We start from the raw sequence: 19800 nt of genomic DNA, 5'->3' as shown, positions 1-19800 counted from the left end.
TTGGCCCCCCCAAAGCATAGGCAGCACATAGCACGTTCCCATATCGCTATTGCTTATTTGCTCCGAGACTCTTTTCCCTGGTATCCATTTATGTGTGAGTCAGTGGCCCTTTTTATCTTTGGATGCGAATGCTATTTTCAGCTTCCACAAGACTTCTATTACCCACGTTCTCTCGGCTCCGTTGGAGACAAACAAAACGTTTTTACATTTTGGCCCCCTGGGCGCCCTTGCGTTGGCTCAATAGTAAATCTTCGGAAAGAGCTTGGCGCTTGACTGTGACATCCATATCGAACTTCTGGTCACTTTTCCCCGGCCGAAAATTCTGTCTTACCCGATTCAATGATATGAATGCCAGAAGCCAAATCGAAGTATAAGCTAAAGATTGATACTTGTCGACGGCAGACTGAATCAACCGTGTGCTCTCGAGCAACACCATACTGCATTTACGATGGCACAAACTTCGTTTTCCAGGACTCTCAGGGCAATTGCTTTGGCCCTGAGTCTTTTGGCTGGGTTGAGCTTAGGATATGATTTCTCTTTGAGGCCCTCCCTCCCCCCATCAATTCGGGATCTCTCTTCAGTGACCAAGAGCTCTTCCGTGAACTCCTGGATCATACCTCTGTCTGGTCCCGGAAATGATATTTCCTCCGCATGGGGTGTCAATGTCACGACAAACAGCAACTCGTCCCCGAGACTGATTGCTCTCGCCATCAGCAATGACACACAAATTGGCGTCCTTAGCAGTTCATCCGGATCTTCTGCTGTTTTAATAAACGCAGAGTCGCCAGCGATTAATGACAACAATGAGTCTCTCGAAGTGAACCTCACGGACCCGAAAGATTCACAGCTGGTTCTAGGCCAGAATTCTGTGCTCGGTTTCTCAGATTCGACAAAAGAATTGTCAACAGTGCCTTTTGGTCTTAATATAGGATTTGCGGGGGAGTGGAATGGATCACTTTCATTTGGTGGGAATTATGACGCGAATCGGATTTATGGACAAACCGGATGGGTGTCGATTCCCGAAGCCAACGATACCCAGAGCACATTCCTGGCCACAGGGTATCTACCAGTTGACTCAGTCACTGTTCGATCCTGGCAATATAACAGCGACGAAGGCGACTCAGGGTCTACTCTAGGATACACCTATCCGTACAGTGACTCAACGGCAGACAATATCCAATACACCGTGCCTGCCGTCCTTAACTTTTCCAGCCCCTCTGTGGTTCTACCTAGTAAAGAACTATGTGGGAAGAACCTCACCCTGGAGTTCAACACCAACAGCAAGATGTGGCAATATACTTCATTTGTCATTCCCATCTTTGCCGAATTGACTGCCTCATCAAGCCGTTGCTCGGCGAATGAAGACATTGGGAATACCAGCTCGTCATCTCCCGTGGTCCTGGGAATACCCTTTTTCCAAGCGACTTACATTTACGTTGACTCCAATACCAAAATGTGGTTTTCATCCGTGAATGAATGGAATATGTCTTTCAGCCCAAAGCCGTTCAACGCAAATGGTGAGCTGACCAATCCAAAAATTCCTGCCAGTGTCACTCAAGCTGCAACAACACCCACTCCGACTGAAAATGGAGATGGGAAATTTCATTCTAAGGTTGATTTTGTGGTAATTGTATCAATGGTGCTGAGCTTATTGCTTCAATAAGGAATTTTGAAGTATGGACGCCGTTCTGGACTTTTACTAACTGTTCTGTTCAAGTGAGAAAAATAAAATGAAATTCAATTTGCTTTGTAGTACAGTTTGCTGGATGTAAACAGAAATTTTTGACTTCGTGAAGTTTAAGAAAGATACCATGATCCTGAGAATATATTCTGGCTTGGATAGGAGACAGAGGCCGTAGGTACACGGAGGCAGTCTGTCGGGCAAAAAATTACTTGACTGCGACCTAGAATGTCCAGTTTCGGCGATACAGCTGCCCATTATGATTCCCAATCTCCTCTCCCAAGTTTAACTCCGACTCAACTTTATCCCCACCGTCTGTAATAACTTTCGCGCGAAGCATCGCATAATCTTTTGGGCCGCTTTCTAACACGAATCGGATATCTTCCGCACTTCGCCCGAAGAATCGACCCGCCCAGCTAAGGTAGCCTGTGCTAGATTAGCACCATGATAAAAAGACAGTTGGCGTAAGGCATATACCGTCAATATTTCCAATGATTTCATTTAAATCCATTTGAGCGTCTCTGAAACTACCGTCATCTTTCTTCGCTCGGCATCGAAGTGTCCCGAACTGGTCAACAGTTATATCCTGGCAGGAACAATGGAAAGGCTGAAAAGGCATATTGGCGAGGAGAAGAAATAAGAGTATAAGAGAACAGATGGAAGAGAGCACCAATTCTGGACCCACTCTCCTGGCAGCTATGATGTGATGTTTACACTAGTGTCTTAAATAGCCCAATGTGTCATTTTTGCGCACAAGCGGAACAGTACCATGGATGACGATGGCTGGAATCGAGGCCCCCAACAGTATAAAGTACATTCAAAGCGCGACATCACTGATATTATCCATAATATAACTTGACCCGAAATATCTCTTTAACCATTTAAGAAAAATGATTATCATTCTTTGCCAAAGACTTTCCTAATTGCAACGCCTAGATTTCGGATGCCTTCGGTCATTGTTTCCGGCGAGCAGGCTGCGAAAGTCATTCGGAAGAAAACCTTATTCATACCATGTCTGCCTTGATCTGGTAGAAACCAGCTTCCCGGCGTTATCAATGTCTTGTTGTCGATTGCGGCATCCCATATCTGCTTTTCGATTTCTTTTGGCGAAAGATGAGTTGCATCAGGATGTTCCCTCCAGTTGATGGAAACCCAACCCTGAAATTAAGGTCAGCATCATGATGCAATACAAACAATCATATCCGAACTAATGCTTTTTCAACTCACAAAAAACCCAGCTCTGGGTGGCTCCCATCCGACCAAGTCATCGGGCAAGTACTTTGCGCAGGCTCCGTACATGACGTTGCGACGTTTGGTGTATTCATGTCGGAGATATGTCAGCCACTTTGCCAAACCTAGTTGTCCCCAGCTATCGTGGAGTAATTTGAATACTGCAATCTGAGAGAAGCCACTCGGATTCTGGACGGAGACCTCATGAGCTCTTGTCATTCTTTCCACAACCTGGTCCGAGGCGACCACCCACCCCATGCGGACACCAGGGGCAATGATTTTGGAAAACGAATCCATTCGGAAAACACGGCCGTCTGTGTCCAAGCTCAGATACGTTGGAATGAGGGAATCCCGAAATTCTTCCACAGTTTTGGGATCGGGAACTGGCTCGATGTCCTCACCGTCTACATATGGGGGAAGCTGGATGTAGTAATAAGGGTCATCCTCGAGGATATAGAGGTTGTGACACCGAGCTACCTCATAGATCTCTCGACGCCTTTGAATAGGAGCTGTGGCCCCTGAGGGGTTTTGACCAGTAGGAATTGTGTATAGTAGAGTAGGCTTCTTTGCTCCTCTAGCGGCCTCATCCCAGTTGGATAGAACATGATCGAGATCTTCTTGAAGAATGCCGTGCTGGTCCATTTTTATGCCACAAAATCGATACCCTAGTGGAATAGCGGTTTCCAGAAATGCAGCAAAGGTGTATTCTTCTGTGAGGATATACTCTCCTGCTTTTCCGAACATGCGCAAGGCAATATCCAAAGCAGAGGTATTTCCAGCAGTTAATATGCATTTCCAATTTTGATATGGAGGGTTGTGGAGAAGCTATTGTATACATCTAGTTGTCAGACAAAGCATAATCAATGATCAAAAATTAAATTAACTTGCCTGAACATGCTCATTGATAAACTCCAGCAGCTGAGCGGAGCCAGTCCCTTGTCCATATTGCAGTGCAGTTGCAAGATCGTAGGTGCTTAAATTCTCTCTCCTGTCATACTTTCCAGTGTGAAGTGTGGTTGCACTAGTTGACCTTTTTTGGTCGTACGCTTCTTGTACTCTCAATTTAGGTACCTTCAAGTTCATTTCATTAAAGGGAAAATATTCTGGGGACGGTGCTCCAGGTCCGAGGGCACGAATTCCTGTCGAATATCAGAGGTGCGATAATTACGAGCTACTGATAGTAGCGATCGAAAGAAAATATTCACCGGGCTGTTCCATAATTTGATGCATTCGTTGCATTACCGAGTGCTATGAATTATGATCAAGGCTTAGTATCGTCTGAATGAAGCAACATCAAAATCATGGCGGGTCTCTCACAGCTCGAGAAGAACATTCAGGACTGAAGATATCTGATGAAAGTTTGACAAGAGTGAATCCCAGTCTATTAGTATACCCTTATTTCAGATGAGGACACATACATTTCCAGTCCTTTGCAATAGCAAGCTCTCCAGCATGCTCATTCTCTCTTCTTCGTCCATGTCCCTGGGGATTTTCCTTGATCGCAGGACATGGTGACATTTTCAAAGAGTGACTGGGGAGTAAATCATAGCATAGAAGTAGGTATTAGACCTTGTTCCGATTTAAAGCCGGTTGGTGGAGCTTGGACATCAGGAGTTTGATTACTTAGCTATTTGATATCGTGCTACATTATGTACTCTACCATTAACTATTGAGAATGACCTCACGCTGCAGGTCAGGCACCGCGATTACTAAACAAAGTGCAACGCAGCACCATAGAGTTTTGAACGTAACTTCCCCATCCAACAATTCAAGAGACAAATAACATATATCAATAGTACTATAATTAATTGGGATATCAGACGATTTATTCTCATGATGTGGAGCATTATGCAACCTGCAAATATATCACTGCAATTGTAGACTAGTCCTCATATGCAGGGTGGGGAATATTCAAGCAGATTAGCGAGTTACCTGCATATCCAAAATTGCACAGAAAATCTGATTCATTTTGTTTCACCATTATAAACATGATTCGAGGAACCGGAGATGTTGTATTTAAAGAGCACTTGTGTTCTTATGTTGTGATGATCGTTGAACAATTAGAGTTCGAATCGCAGAAAGTTTCTTATCCGTTGAAATTCTCCATTAAACATCCTTCTTTTCATAAAAATGCCACTGCCTCTTGTTGATCCGGAAGTACCCGTCGGTGTCGTGAGGAAAACTCATCCCAGCTACGCCGGATTTCATCATCTTGGCTGGTACGTTGGGAATGCTCGCCAAGCGGCAACCTACTATGTAACTCGCTTTGGCTTTGAGGTTGTTGCCTACCGTGGCCCTGAAACTGGCTCTCCTCTTCTGTCATCATATGTCGTGAAGAATGGTGGTGCTTGTCTGTCTTTCACGGCGCCTTTAATCGGACCGCATCAGTCATGCGACAAACCGTCCTGTGAAGAGGACAGGCAGCTGGTCAAGGAAATTCACGACCATTTGACCAAGCATGGTGATGGTGTCAAGGATATCGCATTCGAAGTTGATGATGTACGCGGAATTTGGGAACACGCCGTTGCCAATGGAGCTACATCTGTCCATCAACCTACCGAAGTTGCCGAAATAAAGAATGGCAAGATTACAAGTGCCACTATCACCACCTTCGGTGACACCACGCACACTTTTATCAATCGAAGCGAATACCAGGGATCGTTTTTACCAGGCTACAAGAAAGTTACCGAGCATGATCCTATTAATGCTATACTGCCGAAGACCGCCTACATTGAAATTGATCATTGTGTCGGCAACCAGCCGTGGAATAGACTCGATCAGATTGTGCAGTAGTATGTCGCTTTAATTTTCAGTTCATCTGAATGCTCGCTCTTCATGATCGCAATGTTTACCATATCTCATTACAGCTATGAGAATGCTCTCAACTTCCATCGTTATTGGAGTGTGGATGACAAGGACATGTGCTCTGATTACTCCGCTATGCGATCCATAGTTGTTGCCTCTCCCGATAATGTGGTCAAGATGCCGCTCAATGAACCCGCAGCAGGACTAAAGAAGTCACAAATTGAGGAGTACGTCCACACCTGTTTTTGACTATTAGGTCGCTGGTTATTGAGTACCTGCCTTATTTAGGTTTGTCGACTACTATAACGGCGCCGGATGCCAGCACATTGCTTTCCGCACCCACGACATCATCTCAGCTGTAAAAAGTCTCAGCAGCCGCGGCGTCAGCTTTCTATCAGTTCCACCAAGCTATTATACAGCGATGCAAGAGAAACTCGCGGCCAAAGGCGTGACGATTGCCCAGGACATCAACTTGCTACAGAAGTACAATATTCTCATTGACTTTGATGAGGGTGGCTACCTTCTCCAGATCTTTGCTAAACATGTACTCGACCGTCCCACGGTTTTTATTGAAATCATTCAACGAGAAAATTTCGATGGTTTCGGGGCTGGTAACTTCAAGAGCCTTTTTGAGGCGTTCGAAAGAGAGCAAGAGCTAAGAGGCAACCTGATATGATGAAACAAGAAGACTGTATTGAGCTCAACCTTAAAACGAAATCTCGGGCTGAGGCGCTTCTTTTTAAAAGGAAAAAGAAAATGAAAAGAAAATTGATAGATGCTTATTGATAAACTACAATACCTAGTCAGATGCAGGCCACTGCGGTAATGCGGTGTGTTGATATTATGCTGAGTACATTCGCGTATCAAAAATGGAATGTTAAAATTCATTGTGCGTATTTGTACCAACATTGAGGTTGTTTGAACTACTATATTTGCTCATATACTCTAACATCGCGTTAACGCCTTACAACCGCATCATTGTTGTTCCAAAGTGAACCTTCTGATGCCTCGGCCACTTCATAACAGTTTCCGAGGAACTTCATTTCTCGCAAATCGGCCTAGAGTTTGGAAAGAAGTCTGGATCCAGGAAAAGGTGTTGACACCAAGTAATCAAGGTCTCTAGTGTTGACCAAACCCGGGTGCGCCTGCGATGTGTGTGTAATTCCAACCAATCTCATCGCACTCTCCAGTTCGGCTTGGAGCACTAGATCTAAGATCAGCAACGAGCCATATATATCATCCTTGAAATTCCTTAACTCACAATCAATTAGATGGGACACCCCCTCCTCACCATAGCTGAGAGCGTACAAGAACGGGCGTCCGATGAGCACGCCGCTAGCTCCCAGGCATAATGCTTTCAAAATATCGGTTCCTCGAGTAATCCCACCATCAATATAAACTTCAGTTTGCGTGAAAATGTTGGAATTATAATGCCGTAGTTCCAAAAGAGTCAGCAAAGCCGGAGGGGAGGTGTCCAAGTTTCGTCCCCCATGATTGCTAAGATTCATAATCAGCATTCTATTGAGGCAGAAGCGCTAATTGCATAGAACTCACCTGAGAACAATTCCATGGACGCCATATTGCGCGGCAAGCTTTGCATCTTCCACACACTGAATGCCCTTGATCATTAATCTTCCCTTCCAGATACGCTTAAACCATGCGAGATCACTCCAGTCGAGGGAGTTGTCGATGAAGCCACCCGTTGTGCGTGTGAGTCCACCTCCTATCTTGTCATTTCTTGATACGGTGCCTGTCATGGGCATTGAGATGGCCTGTTCTGTTTTGATTCTTTCGTCTGCTTCTCGCTTGCCAGCTGATGGGGAGTCGATTGTCACCATGATCGTTCGTATTCCTGCCGCCCAGACCCGCTGAAGAAGAGTCTCCGTTAAACCCCTATCTTTGTGGACATAAAGCTGAAATATGAAGTTTGTATTGGCCGGAACAGAAGCCACGATATCTTCTACTGGGTATGATGCAGTCGTTGCTATCTATTTATGTGGGTCAGCATAGGTTAAAAATGATATTTTAGTCCACCTACACATTGAATAATGCCATTCTTCGCAACAGCTTTAGCTATTCCCTTCTCTCCTTCCTCATAGGCCAACTTTGCCATTGCAGCTGGCGCGACCATAATAGGCAAAGATGATCCCATGCCTTGCATTTCACACCGCGTGTCCACATTCTTGACATTGCGTAGGAGCCGTGGTCGAAACCAAACACGGTTCCAAAAAGATTTGTTTGCCTCCAGTGAAACGAGATCTGTGGCTGCCGATGAATAAAAAGCCCACGCCTTTTTGGAAAATGTGTCCTTAGCGACTTGTTCAAAGTCATGCGTATTGATAATAGAAGATAGAGGGGGCCTTGGGGTTGTTTTAGTGTTTGAAGAAGGTAGAAGGCTGTCTGGATTTAGGCGATCGTTCCATTCAACATCGACTGTGTTAATATCGAGTCGACCAATGAGCTTCGAGGGAGAGAGAGTTTTCTCAACAAGGCCAGTGTTATGCACATCCAAGTAGGATTTCGTTGCATCGTGGCCTGCGTATTGGAGAATAGCTGATTGGTAAATAAAATACAAGAGTTAGAAGCACGATGGAAGTCCATGCGGAGCGACCGCCTGCTTTCGATGATCCTCGTTGCAAAGAGTAGAGAATAGCGACTCACCAGCTTCCCCGCCTGGGTGAATACTCGCGAACTCGCTGAAATCCCAGACATTGTTCTCCACAACAAGCCAGCAGTGGCCTAATGTGCAATGCTTTGAGACTTCTTTTGTCGAGATGAGCTTCAGGTCAGACATGACCAGATGAGTCGTGGACAAAGAGGCAAGGGGCGTACTGGGGTGAAATGAAGGAGTAGTTAGAAAGTAGATAGGACCTTGGATTATTAACTATTTATTGGTCCCTTTTCTTCACACTTTTGTCAAACGACCGAAGGGCCCCAGGCAGTGGGCGTAAAAATTCATTCAAACTTAAAATGCACGGGAAAGTCCCCGCAACCGAGGTAGTGTTACTGGAGCGATTGCTTGTTAATATTTGAATCAATCTAAACCGGACTTTTTTATCAGAATACAACGCCTTCAAACATTTTGTAAAAGATATCTCAATAGTTGTGGAAGGACCTACATCGCACAGCAACCGGGTCACTCGGCAGAGCTATACTGAGGTCCTAGATCGAAAAGAAACTATTGGCGAAAATTATATTATAGATCACGTCAGTCTTGATGTAATCTAGGAAAATATGAATCAATAATCATTTTATGTGTTACATAATTTGTTTTCTCGGAAGGGACAATTGCTTTGATGTGATAGCAATGCATAATTAACAACCCCGTGCAGCACTATGCAGTCCATCAGATGCAAGATCGGTCTGTGCTATAGGCCGTCGAACTAGTTGGTTGAAATATATCGTAAATTACTCTGTAGTATCCTACTCGGCATTTATGTCTTTTCAATATTCACTACTCAATGAGCAGAGGCTAGATTTCAGTCCGATCTAATAAATTCCCTGTGTTCGTCACACCTACTACAGCGCAAAACCAATATGAAGTATACTAGGCGAAGAAATTGGCAGACGGAAGAAGAGTCATTCAATTTGCCGTACCGGTCACGAGCACAATCCAAGGTTCATTTTGCTTATTTTACCTCCATCTTTTCCTTGCTTACCGCTCCGTGCCTCTTCTACAAATTTCATGCCTGGCCGCTCTTGCGATTCAAGATGACCGACGCAACAGAATATACCCGTAAGAACATCTTAAAACAAGCAGCTACACGATGTCAAAAGGAAGATTCTACTTGGAGCAGGACTTCAACGCATTAAGTCCAGAAGCCAACAATGATCTCCACTATACAGTACCTGGTGAACACCAACCGCTGCTAGGAAATGACCCCCCTATCGTACCCGAGGGCCTGAGTGACAACGAAAACGATGAGCAGCAGACTGTGCCCAAAAACGCCGCGCTTATTATTTTCTGCGTTGCCTGCATGACTTTTATCGGAAGCTTCTTGGGTGGGCTCATCACAGTCGATATTCCACAGATCGCATCAGAGTTGAAGTTGGAGCCTGGGGTAGAATTATGGTTAGTTTCAAACAAGAGTAATAACTAAAAAGATGAGATGCATGGAATACTAATTTTCTTTCTGATCAGGCCAGTTTCCATGCAGTCACTGTCCACTGGCTGCACCCTCTTGTTGGCAGGGTCCATCTCAGATGCAGTGGGGAGCAGAAAGATATTTCTGCTAGGATGTTTCTTGCAGTGTATCTTTACTGTTGCGTGTGGTCTGTCTCAAACCGGCACCCAACTTATTGCCTTTCGTATTATGTCCGGTGTCGCTATCTCACTATGCTTGCCATCCGCTATGAGCATCAATGTCGAAAATTTCCCAGCTGGGAAGCTTCGAAATATGGCTTTTGCTTTTATGGGTGGAGGACAACCCATAGGCTTCGGTACCGGCGTCATTGTTGGGGGAGTTTTTGCAGATACTATTGGATGGCGATGGGGCTTCTACTCCGCTGCCATTGCCAGTGCCCTCGGTTTCTTGCTATCTCTCTGGCAACTTCCACTTCAAGCCAAGGACCTAGAAAAGATTGCATGGGAGCAATTGGTAGTTGGCATTGACTGGGTTGGAACCTTTGCTGCCAGTGCTTCAATGGCTTTTTTGTTGTACGCATTAGCGTGAGTGGCCATTTGGAACTTTAGCAAGTGGGCAACACTACAAAAGGCTAACAGATACAAGTGTCATTACAGACGATGTACAGAAAATTCGTGATCCAGATGTTTTGGGTCCCTTGATTCTTTCTGGCAGTCTTCTCGTTGGATTTGTTGTCTGGCAACGCCGCCAAGAAATTCTTGATAGGCCGACAGTAATCCGAAATTCACTCTGGAGGAACACAGCATTTACTGCTGTCTGCATGAATGTATTCCTGATCTGGGGCTCATTCAATGCTACCGAGCAAGTCATCAACTTTGTATTTCAACGAGTGCAAGGATTGTCAGTGCTTGCAACCTCTTGGCAGTTCCTACCAATCCCGATCTCCGGTACACTCAGTAGCCTTATTACTGGGCTTATCTTGCATCGGGTTCGGGCGGACATTATTATCAGCACTACGGTAATTATCTCAAGCTTCTCGCCAATAATGATGGCGTTGAGCGACCCAGCTTGGTCATATTGGAAATGTTCCTTTCCTGCCATTTTTCTCAACTGCATTGCGGCGGACTCTTTCTTCACCATTTCAAATATGATTATTGCCGGTGTCTTTCCTGCTGAAACACAAGGCTTGGCTGCAGGAGTATTCAATACCATCTCCCAGATTGGAAAAGCAGTCGGGATGGCTTTGACTGCGATGATTGCAAATGCTGTCACAGAGCATGGATTAGAAGCACATGATATCAAGCATGCCGAAGAACGGTATCGAATGGCTTTAATGAGCGGATATCGGGCAGCATTTTATTTTTTGTTTGCGATGAATATTACGAGCTTGGTGGTTAGTCTTATTGGATTGCGAAAAATTGGATATGTTGGAAGAGCAGTTGAATCTCGACACTAGAATTCTTGACTGGCTTTTTTTAATAGCACAGATAAGAAGAACAGACTGGCAGAGACTCCTATTCAGTGATCCCAAAACACATGGAATTGGTCAGCTTGATGGTTGGGGAACATTCTGCTTGAAATCATCCTTAATAGACGCGGCAAATTGATCGTCAGCCAAGATCTGACAGGCCACAACAGCCATTCCAGCCCCGCAGTCTATACATCTCTGGTATGCCTCAGGATTCCCAGCAGACGCTGTAAACTCAGGGGTATGGTTCGGTGCTGTTCCGGGGACTGAGAAAACTCCATGGAAGGATGGGATAGCGTAAGATACATTTCCTGTCGCGAGTTTAGAAGCTTTGCTCGTTATAATGGTTAATGGATAGAACACATACCCATATCTGTCGAAGCCCCAGTGGACAAAAGTGTATTCCCGCCTCCGACCCAGACATTCCGACCAACCTTCTTCATAGCATCCGCATACTTTTCGCAGATAGGCATGTTTGATTTCACATCGAGATAGTTGTGCAAACTGTATAAAAAGCAAGTGTCAGTTAGAAATATGAAATATCCGTTTCGCATCGTCACCACCTACTCTTCATATTCCACTTTGCAACCCGTAGAAGTGGCAGCTGCTTCAAAACATGCTTTGACCCTCTCAAAAAGGGTTTGCAGGCTTTCGGCATCCAGGGAGCGAATATAATATTCCATAACAGCTCTCGGCGGAATTACATTGGCCCTATCTCCGCCATGAGTAATGATGCCATGCAGCCGCTGAGTGGGTAGGAGTTGCTGCCGAAGAACCGAGAGATTGACGTAGGCGCTAACAGCAGCATCCAATGCATTGATGCCTTCCCAAGGGGCCATGGCCGCATGGGAAGGCTTGCCAGTAAATGTAATCCGGAATCCTCGGGTCGCCAGAAAATCGCCAGGAGGAATGGCTGCAACACCGTCAAAGGGAAGCTCCTTAGAAGTTGGCATTGGGTGGACCATTAAGGCGGCATCAACAGATTTATAGGCACCAGCATTGAGAAGCTTGACTTTCCCGCCACCTCCTTCTTCAGCAGGTGTTCCAAGGAGGCGAAGTGTATAATCTGTGCTATCTGGGAAACAGCTTCTCATGGCTTCGCATGTCGCGATAAAAGCAGCAATGGAGCTTGTAGCAATGAGATTGTGACCGCAGGCGTGGCCCATGTTAGGAAGAGCATCATATTCGGCACAAAAAACCACAGTGCGACCGCCACTGCCTTGAGAATACTCAATTTCAAAGGCAGTATCGATGTCGTAACTTTACGGGCGAACTCTATAGCCATCTGCCGAAAGCGAGGTAAAAAGAGTACAGATGTTGTCATGTGCATGGAATTCTTCATATGCGAGCTCTGGGTCATCAAAGATCTGAAGTTAAAATGTATGCGTGGTGAGAAATCATCCCTCTTTTTGGGAGTCGAGCCTACCTTCTTATTAATATCATTGAGCTGCACATCGTGTCTCCGCAGGGCTGCCTGTACAGCTTCCACAACCTCTTGATGCTTCTGGTTTTCCATTTCAGTCATCGAGCTGGCTGTTGTCCTTGTCGCAGGTCTTTGGTGCACACCGGCGACTCGGCCATTAAATACACAACTTAGAAGCCGGCACCCGGACCCCGCAGTCTAGCTGCTACCATGGATAAATGACCGACGACTAGGTCAAATAAGCGACAGACAGATTCTGCTCCACGGCAAAATTATGAGCAAATGAGATTGTTCGCTGCCTCGGCTCTAAACTCGGCCACTCAATCAATCCACAGAGAGATATGAAGAATACTGTTTAGTCCGTAGAGCATTTATACTTATATTCCTACTTATAGATAGATTCTCCGAATTTGGTCAAAGACGAGCTTCCATTAAAGCCCCATTTTCCATGGCCTGAGAGCGAATGCCCCAGTGTTTATCCACCTATTCGTCAGGCTTTTAGCTCATGAAGGAGGATCTGGCGGATAGAGAAAATACTCACATCGGCGATATGATCATACCTCAACAACTCGGGAGCAGTCCCAGGGTCGCGCCAAACCATCGCCTCGCCTGGAGGCGTGGGAACCATCTGCATTTCCCTATCACGCTCCTCTTGTTCAGGGCCGTCCGGCATATGCTCCAAATATCTCTGTTTATGTGATCTTTTGATAACCATGTGGGTTCGGTCCTTTCGACATTTCTGAAAAACCTCAAGAGCATGACACTTGGCGTCCAGAAACCCCTTGGATGATTTACTGGTTTTGGGATCGTTTGGGAGACGGGAAAGACATTCTCCAAGAACTGCCCCATCCTCAAATGCCATCCCCGCTCTAAAATACAGCACATTAGCAACATGATATAGTAAAATAGTCTTGGATGTGAAGATGCTTTGCTCACCCTGCTGCTAGATAGGGCAAGGTTGCGTGGACCGCATCTCCAAGCATCACCCATGACCCTGATGGATGTGACCATTTGTAATCACCGAATCTGATGCACAATCTCCATTTGTGGACTGATGTGCAAAGGTTTAACAGCTTTTCAATGCTATAAAGAGTCAGTATCAATGGCAGTTCTGCTCAAATGATTACGTTCCTCACCGAGGATCCCATTCCTTGAACATGGAGCGCATCTCTTCAACATTTCCTTGTACGGTTGTTGCTAAGGAGTCTTCAGGAATATCATCGGGAACCAGAAGAACCATATTGAAGAGTTCTTTGTTAAGAACATAATTAACTAAAAGTGATAGTCAGCCAATAAAAAATTCGCTTACCATTTCCATAAAACTAACCAATATGTTTGTCAGGGCCGAGCCAATAGTTGATTTGAGGATCAGTTATGAGTGGACGCAATTCGGGATCTTTCATCATATCTGGAACAGAAAGCAAGAGTCGATATGCCAAATCCCCTGTCTTCACTGGTGGGTCTGGACGTCCCAGGAAGCGTTCTGTCAGGTTACCAAATACACCATCGGCCCCTATTAGAAAGTCACCCGTCCACTGACTGCCATCCTCAGTGCGAACAGTGGTCGTCGCTCCGTCCGGACTAATAAGCACGTCCACAACCTTGGAATTACAGGTTATTTTGCCGCCAAGCTCTTCAAGTCGGTGGATCAAGGTCTTCTGCAATTTCGGTCGATGAAAGCAGCGATACCAAGTTCCTGGGTAGTGGCTCTGTGACTCGTCAAAATCCATAGAAGATATGCGATTCCCTCTCCACCCATTAAAGTGGCACCACCGGGGATTCACCCAGTGTAGTGAAAGTTTCTCTTCTAGCCCCCAGTGTTGCAGCACTCGTGAGCTGTTGGGAAGAACTTGAATCCCAGCTCCTACCTCTCGAATTTCGGAGGCTGCTTCCAGAACGTGTACATTATGGCCAGCGAGAAGACAGCTTATGGCCGCGCCCAACCCGGCCAGCCCTGCACCAGCAACCAAGATCTATGACAGGCGATATTAAGAACTGCCATAAAAGTTTCAATATCAAAACAGCTTGAACTAACATTCAGGGTGCATGATTCTGCCCGCATTTGCTGTGTTTTGATATGGACCCTGGGAGCCATTCTTGGGGTCTGCTCAAGTCAGTCCAGGGGTATATCTTTCGTGGATGCAAAATCAGGGCCAGGTAAACTTCAGAATATGGTGCATCTTATATTTAAACTTGCAAGATATACATAGTGCTCTTTGCTAATTGAGATTTCTGTAGACTATTGAATTTTGTGTGCAACTGTCGGGCTTTTGGTTCCCACTTGGTCAGAATTGGTGCTTCATAGTTTCTTTCGAGTCGCATTGTTTTCATGGTTTTAAATAGGTCTTGTATTTCTTTTTACTGGTCCTACATCATATATGATAATAATTGAGCCGAACACTTTTGTAAAATTATGATGAACGTGCGTAATGCATAGTCACACAGACTATAAATGCAATGCACTTTGTCCTCGGAGTATGCAAGGTACTCGATGGTTTGAGCTTCCGACAATAGCTGGTTTTTCACATTCCCTTACTAGAACCAAATATTTCCCTTTTTTTTACGAACGAACACGATTTTGAATTCCATGCTGGAAATATGAGAGTTGTTCGATCTTCGCAGGCACGTTCAGACATCATAATATCAATTTCTATTATTATTATCCGGAAAAAATAACGTACCACATGCTCATGAAGATCTAGATACTAGCACAAGTCTAATACTAGAATTGGATATCAAACCATAGTCTCCAGGTCTCCCCACACTTCACGAACATTCTCTCTCGCTCGCCTCAAGTCTTCATCCACTTCGCCATTAGCATGGCGGGCCTTCATTTCATAATGCAATTCAACCAGTTCTTTGACACGGAGGAGATCTTTCTCCTTTTTTGAGAGTTGTCCATCTCCTTGTGAAGAACTCTCTGTCCCGGACTTTCCGGCTCCAGCAGTTTCAGTACTAGGTATGATTGTGTGCACATTCACCAGGGTGAGCGCCTCCTTGTTGCCCTGGGGAGTATTAGCTTTCTTGGTATACAGGCAACGCATCAGAGGTCAGCAGGCGATAGGGTAGTGAAGGCGAGAATCTGGGCCTGTAAGAAAAGGAAGGGACAGGGATATTAGAAGCAAGCCAGTAAAGACGTACACAAACTCGTAATGATGTGATATCAGACAGAATTTCTGCGACTTGCATTTTGCACAGCGGCGAAAGATGGTTGTTTCGGATGACGTTGAGTCTCGATAGATGCGACCGCGGAGAAGAATGTCTTGGCGCAGAACCGACACCTCAATGCCCCCCTCCCCCTCCCTCCACCTTGCGAATCGTCATCCTTTAGAATGGAAGAACACAGATAGTTAATCGAGCTCACTAACTCAATGACTACAGCGAGTAAGTCGAAATTATTCTCTGCTAGCGTGCGGTTTTCCACGGAGGTACGAAATGGTACATAATGCTGTGGGCTATGCTAGCGGCGATAGGACCGACCTGTATACGCCGGAGTCCCATTAGAGAACATATAAGCCACGCATAGTAATCAGCAACTGCTCTCAAAAACTTACCCAGTGGACCCAATGGTATCCAGGAAATTGCGAGCCAACATAGACGCCGAAGCATCTCGAAGGGTTCAACGCTATCGTCCCTTCGCCACGGCAATGGCGAGGGCAAGATTAGTTCATGGAAGCAAAAACTACAGGCGCTCCTCCTGATTAAAAAGAAAAGAAATGAGAAGAGTAAACTTACAGGCACCGCCATACCCTGGTCTCGTAAATGCCGAAGCCCAACTTACAACGCCTAAAGCAAGCCCAACCAACCAAGGAGATAGCGAAGCTCCATAGACCTGGAGCTGTCTAGGATCTAGACCAATCCCAAAAGCCAGAAATATGAGCGTCAGGCAGCAAATAAACTCTAGGACGAGGGCCTGCTGCGCCGACACGAGCGCAGTATCCACAGCGCAACCGCCTACAACGAAGTTTCGCGACCCGTACGCTGTGTGGAGCATAAGGCCAGCTAGGGTGCCGCCGAGAATCTGGCCAGCAATATATAGGACCATGCGTGGGAACGAGATTAGTTGTGCGGTGAAGGTGGCCAGGGTAATAGTAGGGTTGAGATGAGCCCCACTGACGGAGGCGAACGTGAAGATAAAGAGGGTGAGGAAAAGGAAGTTGCTAATGCCACCTACTAAAGGCCCCAAGAAGGCAGCCGTTGCGTAAACGCCGGCTGCGGTAGTCGTTGTAGATGAGGTCATTGTGGGTGATGGTCGCGGGTGCGCTGCGATCCACGAAGTCATAAAGTCTAGCATCATTGTGCCTTGACGCGCAGTTGTCAGTGCGCTTCGTATAGATAGGTTTAGAGTCACTGCCTCTGCTTACCTACACACTCAGTAGCACTAAATTTCCAGAGGTCGATATCAAGAAATGCTTTCAGATCAAACACCTGCCGCAAGCTTATCAAAGGCGCCGCATCTGGCATGCGCTTCAGCAGCTCGGCGTTGCTTGCATCGTTAGGGTCTAGCACTAGGCCCTGGTGGCCACCAATACGGCCAGCGAAAGGCTGGATTGTCGGCTTAAGGTCCAGACGCTCAATATTAGCGTGTATATTCATGCCGCAGGAGCCATTCTGGTCTTCGGCGAACGGGGCCGGCATTCTGGATTGGTTGTGGTATTAGAGGAATATTCCAAGAAAATAAAACACTGTATAATGATTTTACATAGAGCAAAAGGAGGCAGGCTGGAGAAAACTGCCAAATATGCAAGACTGAGTCTTCATATAGTTTGTTCTATCGGAAACCGAGTCCTCTACGTGGGTGCTGACAATATCCTGAATAAGCTGCTTAGTCGCCACCGATGGATACTATCGCCCACAAGGGTATAAGACAAGAGGCATGTAATTAATTCGGTAAAATACTGTATAAATAAAGACAGAAATATTTATTGCTCTTCCGTAGCTATTCTCGATAACGTTTGGTAGACCTTAGTATTAGGGTTCGAGAAAAAAATCAAAGAATGCAGGTGGACATACTGTAAGAATTGTTCATAACGGATGTCGCTCGATGACATCGGCGGGTCCCGCGGGCCCCGTGCGTGGATACCTCGACGCGTTGACTATTACCTTCCATCGTCTGAACTGTTGATCCTGCAACCGCTGCTTCCCTGCTGCAACCTTCAGTCGTGCCAGGCACTGGGTCCGCGGCACTATGGGAGGTGTTTTCTCCAGCATAAAACATGTTTATGTCGATCTGAGCGCCGTGATCTCTGAAATCAGCCAAACTAAACAATCTTTTGACGCGCTGCTTTCTCGGGTCTCGACTTCAATACTTCCTGTGCCAAATCCATCCAAATCCTTTTGGCAAGAACACCCGCCGTTTCCGAACTTAGTTGATATCCAATCTCCGAATCTGCCAGCGACAGCGGATATTGTCATCATCGGGTCCGGTATCTCAGGCGCCAGTGTGGCATATGCACTCTTCAAGCAGTCGCACAAAAGTGCAAACTCCGTCTCTCCTCCGAAAGTTGTGGTTTTAGAAGCGCGGAATCTTTGCAGCGGCGCGACCGGAAGAAATGGAGGCCATATCAAGTGTTCACCATATCTGGAATACGCTGGACTGAGGACGAGATTTGGGGTGACGAATGCAAAGAAATTACTCACATTTCAGAGACGACATCTGGCCGTCATACTTGATCTGGTACAGAAGACCGAAAAACTGAAAATTAGTGAGGCCAGAGAAGTTCAGACAGTGGATACTTTTACCGATGAAAAGATGTGGAACGATGCTAAGAGAATGGTGCAAGAGTTGAGACAGGATGTTCCTGACATGGCGGAGGATATCGTGGTTCATGAGGGCATCGGAGCATGCGAAGTGAGACTCATGTGTCTTTTCTCTTTTTGCTATCTTACTAAATCACCATAGGAACTTGGGATCGACCCTCAACACTGCTATGGCATCATAACCTACAAGGCTGGAGCGCTGTGGCCATATCGCTTTGTGACAGCCCTCTATGAATCCCTTCTCTCAGCATACAGCTCTACTTTTTCTATTGAGACCAACACTCCTGCAACTGAAATACAAGTGAATTCAGATGATCCTAGGCGACCATTTACTATTCATACACCCCGGGGACAAATTACTGCAACCCATGTCGTCCATGCGACAGACGCATTTGCAGCGAACCTTTTGCCGGGATTGAAGGGCAAGATCTTCCCTGTCCGAGGACATATGACAGCGCAAGAACCTGGGACTTTGTTTCCAAAGCTTGACGGTTCCAGGTCATGGAGCTTCATCCACAAACGCGGCTTCGACTATATCACCCAACGCCCGGGGACGGGCGGTGCACTCATGGCAGGTGGTGGCGTGGTTCAATCACCAGAAAAGGGAATGGATGAATTCGGGATTTGGAGAGATGATAAAAGCAGCTACTCCATCAGCGCCTATCTTCATGGTCTCTTGCCCACGATCTTCGGAGCACACAACTGGGGTCCTGATAACGGTACTAGGATAAAAATGGCCTGGACTGGTTGTATGGGATTCACGCCAGACCTCCTGCCTTATGTTGGCATTCTAGACCCAGAATTCACCCAGCGCATAGCACCACGCTCAGCAAAAGAAGGAAAGCAGCCCGCGGAATGGATCTCAGCAGGGTTTCAGGGAGAGGGAATGGTCCTAGCATGGCTATCTGGCATCGCGGTCGGATTGATGTTAGTTGGAGGTGAGGACGAAGTCTTCGAAGAGGCCCCAGGGGTACCGGGTGGGAAAATTAGCGAGTGGCTGCCTCCAGAGCTTGTCTGCACCAAGCGAAGGGTGGACCGTTCAAGCGTGTCTGACCTCGCAATGCTTCTCTAAGATTCTGACTTGATCATTGACTTCAGTGTTGTGACGATACAACCACTTTGAATCAATGGACGCGAGACAACACCTTTGACGTTCCAGCCATTACAGCATATGGCACTATCACGTCTGCAACCGTTACTGTGGCAGGTACTCAATCAGGCACGGCCCTCATCACGTCAGCTTCTACGGGCACTGATGCGTCTTCTAGCGGTAAGGTTGCTAATATCAAGTCCGAGGCTACGAGTACTACTGCCTCAGGACCTGGTGTGGTGAATACCGCAAGACCCA

General features: G+C 46.2%; 9 protein-coding genes across 9 annotated transcripts; 4 read left to right on the top strand and 5 right to left on the bottom strand.

The window, feature by feature from the left end:
- Positions 1–448: 448 nt before the first annotated feature.
- On the top strand, positions 449–1663 carry N7510_000568 (uncharacterized protein; the record flags this gene model as incomplete). Its single annotated transcript, XM_056972497.1, has 1 exon — positions 449–1663. One exon carries the CDS (start codon positions 449–451, stop codon positions 1661–1663), a length of 1215 nt encoding a protein of 404 aa, XP_056837614.1.
- Positions 1664–2578: 915 nt separating this feature from the next.
- On the bottom strand, positions 2579–3655 carry N7510_000567 (aminotransferase-like domain-containing protein; the record flags this gene model as incomplete). Its single annotated transcript, XM_056972496.1, has 2 exons — positions 2579–2839; positions 2909–3655. 2 exons carry the CDS (start codon positions 3653–3655, stop codon positions 2579–2581), a joined length of 1008 nt encoding a protein of 335 aa, XP_056837613.1.
- Positions 3656–5041: 1386 nt separating this feature from the next.
- N7510_000566 (4-hydroxyphenylpyruvate dioxygenase family protein) lies at positions 5042–6392 on the top strand (the record flags this gene model as incomplete). The annotated part of the gene is made up of 3 exons (XM_056972495.1): positions 5042–5703; positions 5779–5943; positions 6005–6392. The coding sequence occupies 3 exons, from the start codon at positions 5042–5044 to the stop codon at positions 6390–6392; spliced, it is 1215 nt and encodes a 404-aa protein (XP_056837612.1).
- Positions 6393–6774: 382 nt separating this feature from the next.
- Positions 6775–8510, bottom strand: N7510_000565 (FMN-dependent alpha-hydroxy acid dehydrogenase; the record flags this gene model as incomplete). Its single annotated transcript, XM_056972494.1, has 5 exons — positions 6775–6920; positions 6978–7213; positions 7271–7704; positions 7755–8251; positions 8378–8510. The coding sequence occupies 5 exons, from the start codon at positions 8508–8510 to the stop codon at positions 6775–6777; spliced, it is 1446 nt and encodes a 481-aa protein (XP_056837611.1).
- A 973-nt stretch (positions 8511–9483) lies between these two features.
- On the top strand, positions 9484–11257 carry N7510_000564 (major facilitator superfamily domain-containing protein; the record flags this gene model as incomplete). Its single annotated transcript, XM_056972493.1, has 3 exons — positions 9484–9777; positions 9967–10385; positions 10447–11257. 3 exons carry the CDS (start codon positions 9484–9486, stop codon positions 11255–11257), a joined length of 1524 nt encoding a protein of 507 aa, XP_056837610.1.
- A 90-nt stretch (positions 11258–11347) lies between these two features.
- N7510_000563 (M20 family metallopeptidase) lies at positions 11348–12794 on the bottom strand (the record flags this gene model as incomplete). The annotated part of the gene is made up of 5 exons (XM_056972492.1): positions 11348–11580; positions 11637–11773; positions 11837–12484; positions 12536–12636; positions 12696–12794. The coding sequence occupies 5 exons, from the start codon at positions 12792–12794 to the stop codon at positions 11348–11350; spliced, it is 1218 nt and encodes a 405-aa protein (XP_056837609.1).
- Positions 12795–13106: 312 nt separating this feature from the next.
- Positions 13107–14754, bottom strand: N7510_000562 (uncharacterized protein; the record flags this gene model as incomplete). The annotated part of the gene is made up of 6 exons (XM_056972491.1): positions 13107–13175; positions 13234–13561; positions 13629–13775; positions 13829–13964; positions 14020–14665; positions 14728–14754. The coding sequence occupies 6 exons, from the start codon at positions 14752–14754 to the stop codon at positions 13107–13109; spliced, it is 1353 nt and encodes a 450-aa protein (XP_056837608.1).
- Positions 14755–16374: 1620 nt separating this feature from the next.
- On the bottom strand, positions 16375–17330 carry N7510_000561 (uncharacterized protein; the record flags this gene model as incomplete). The annotated part of the gene is made up of 2 exons (XM_056972490.1): positions 16375–16994; positions 17057–17330. 2 exons carry the CDS (start codon positions 17328–17330, stop codon positions 16375–16377), a joined length of 894 nt encoding a protein of 297 aa, XP_056837607.1.
- A 550-nt stretch (positions 17331–17880) lies between these two features.
- Positions 17881–19524, top strand: N7510_000560 (NAD(P)/FAD-dependent oxidoreductase; the record flags this gene model as incomplete). Its single annotated transcript, XM_056972489.1, has 2 exons — positions 17881–18543; positions 18595–19524. The coding sequence occupies 2 exons, from the start codon at positions 17881–17883 to the stop codon at positions 19522–19524; spliced, it is 1593 nt and encodes a 530-aa protein (XP_056837606.1).
- Between the last annotated feature and the right edge of the window lie 276 nt (positions 19525–19800).

This window comes from Penicillium lagena (assembly GCF_028827675.1).
Source record: "Penicillium lagena strain IBT 129212 chromosome Unknown utg000001l_segment0_segment0, whole genome shotgun sequence".
NCBI lineage: Eukaryota > Fungi > Ascomycota > Eurotiomycetes > Eurotiales > Aspergillaceae > Penicillium > Penicillium lagena.
This window is presented reverse-complemented; position numbering and strand designations above follow the sequence as displayed.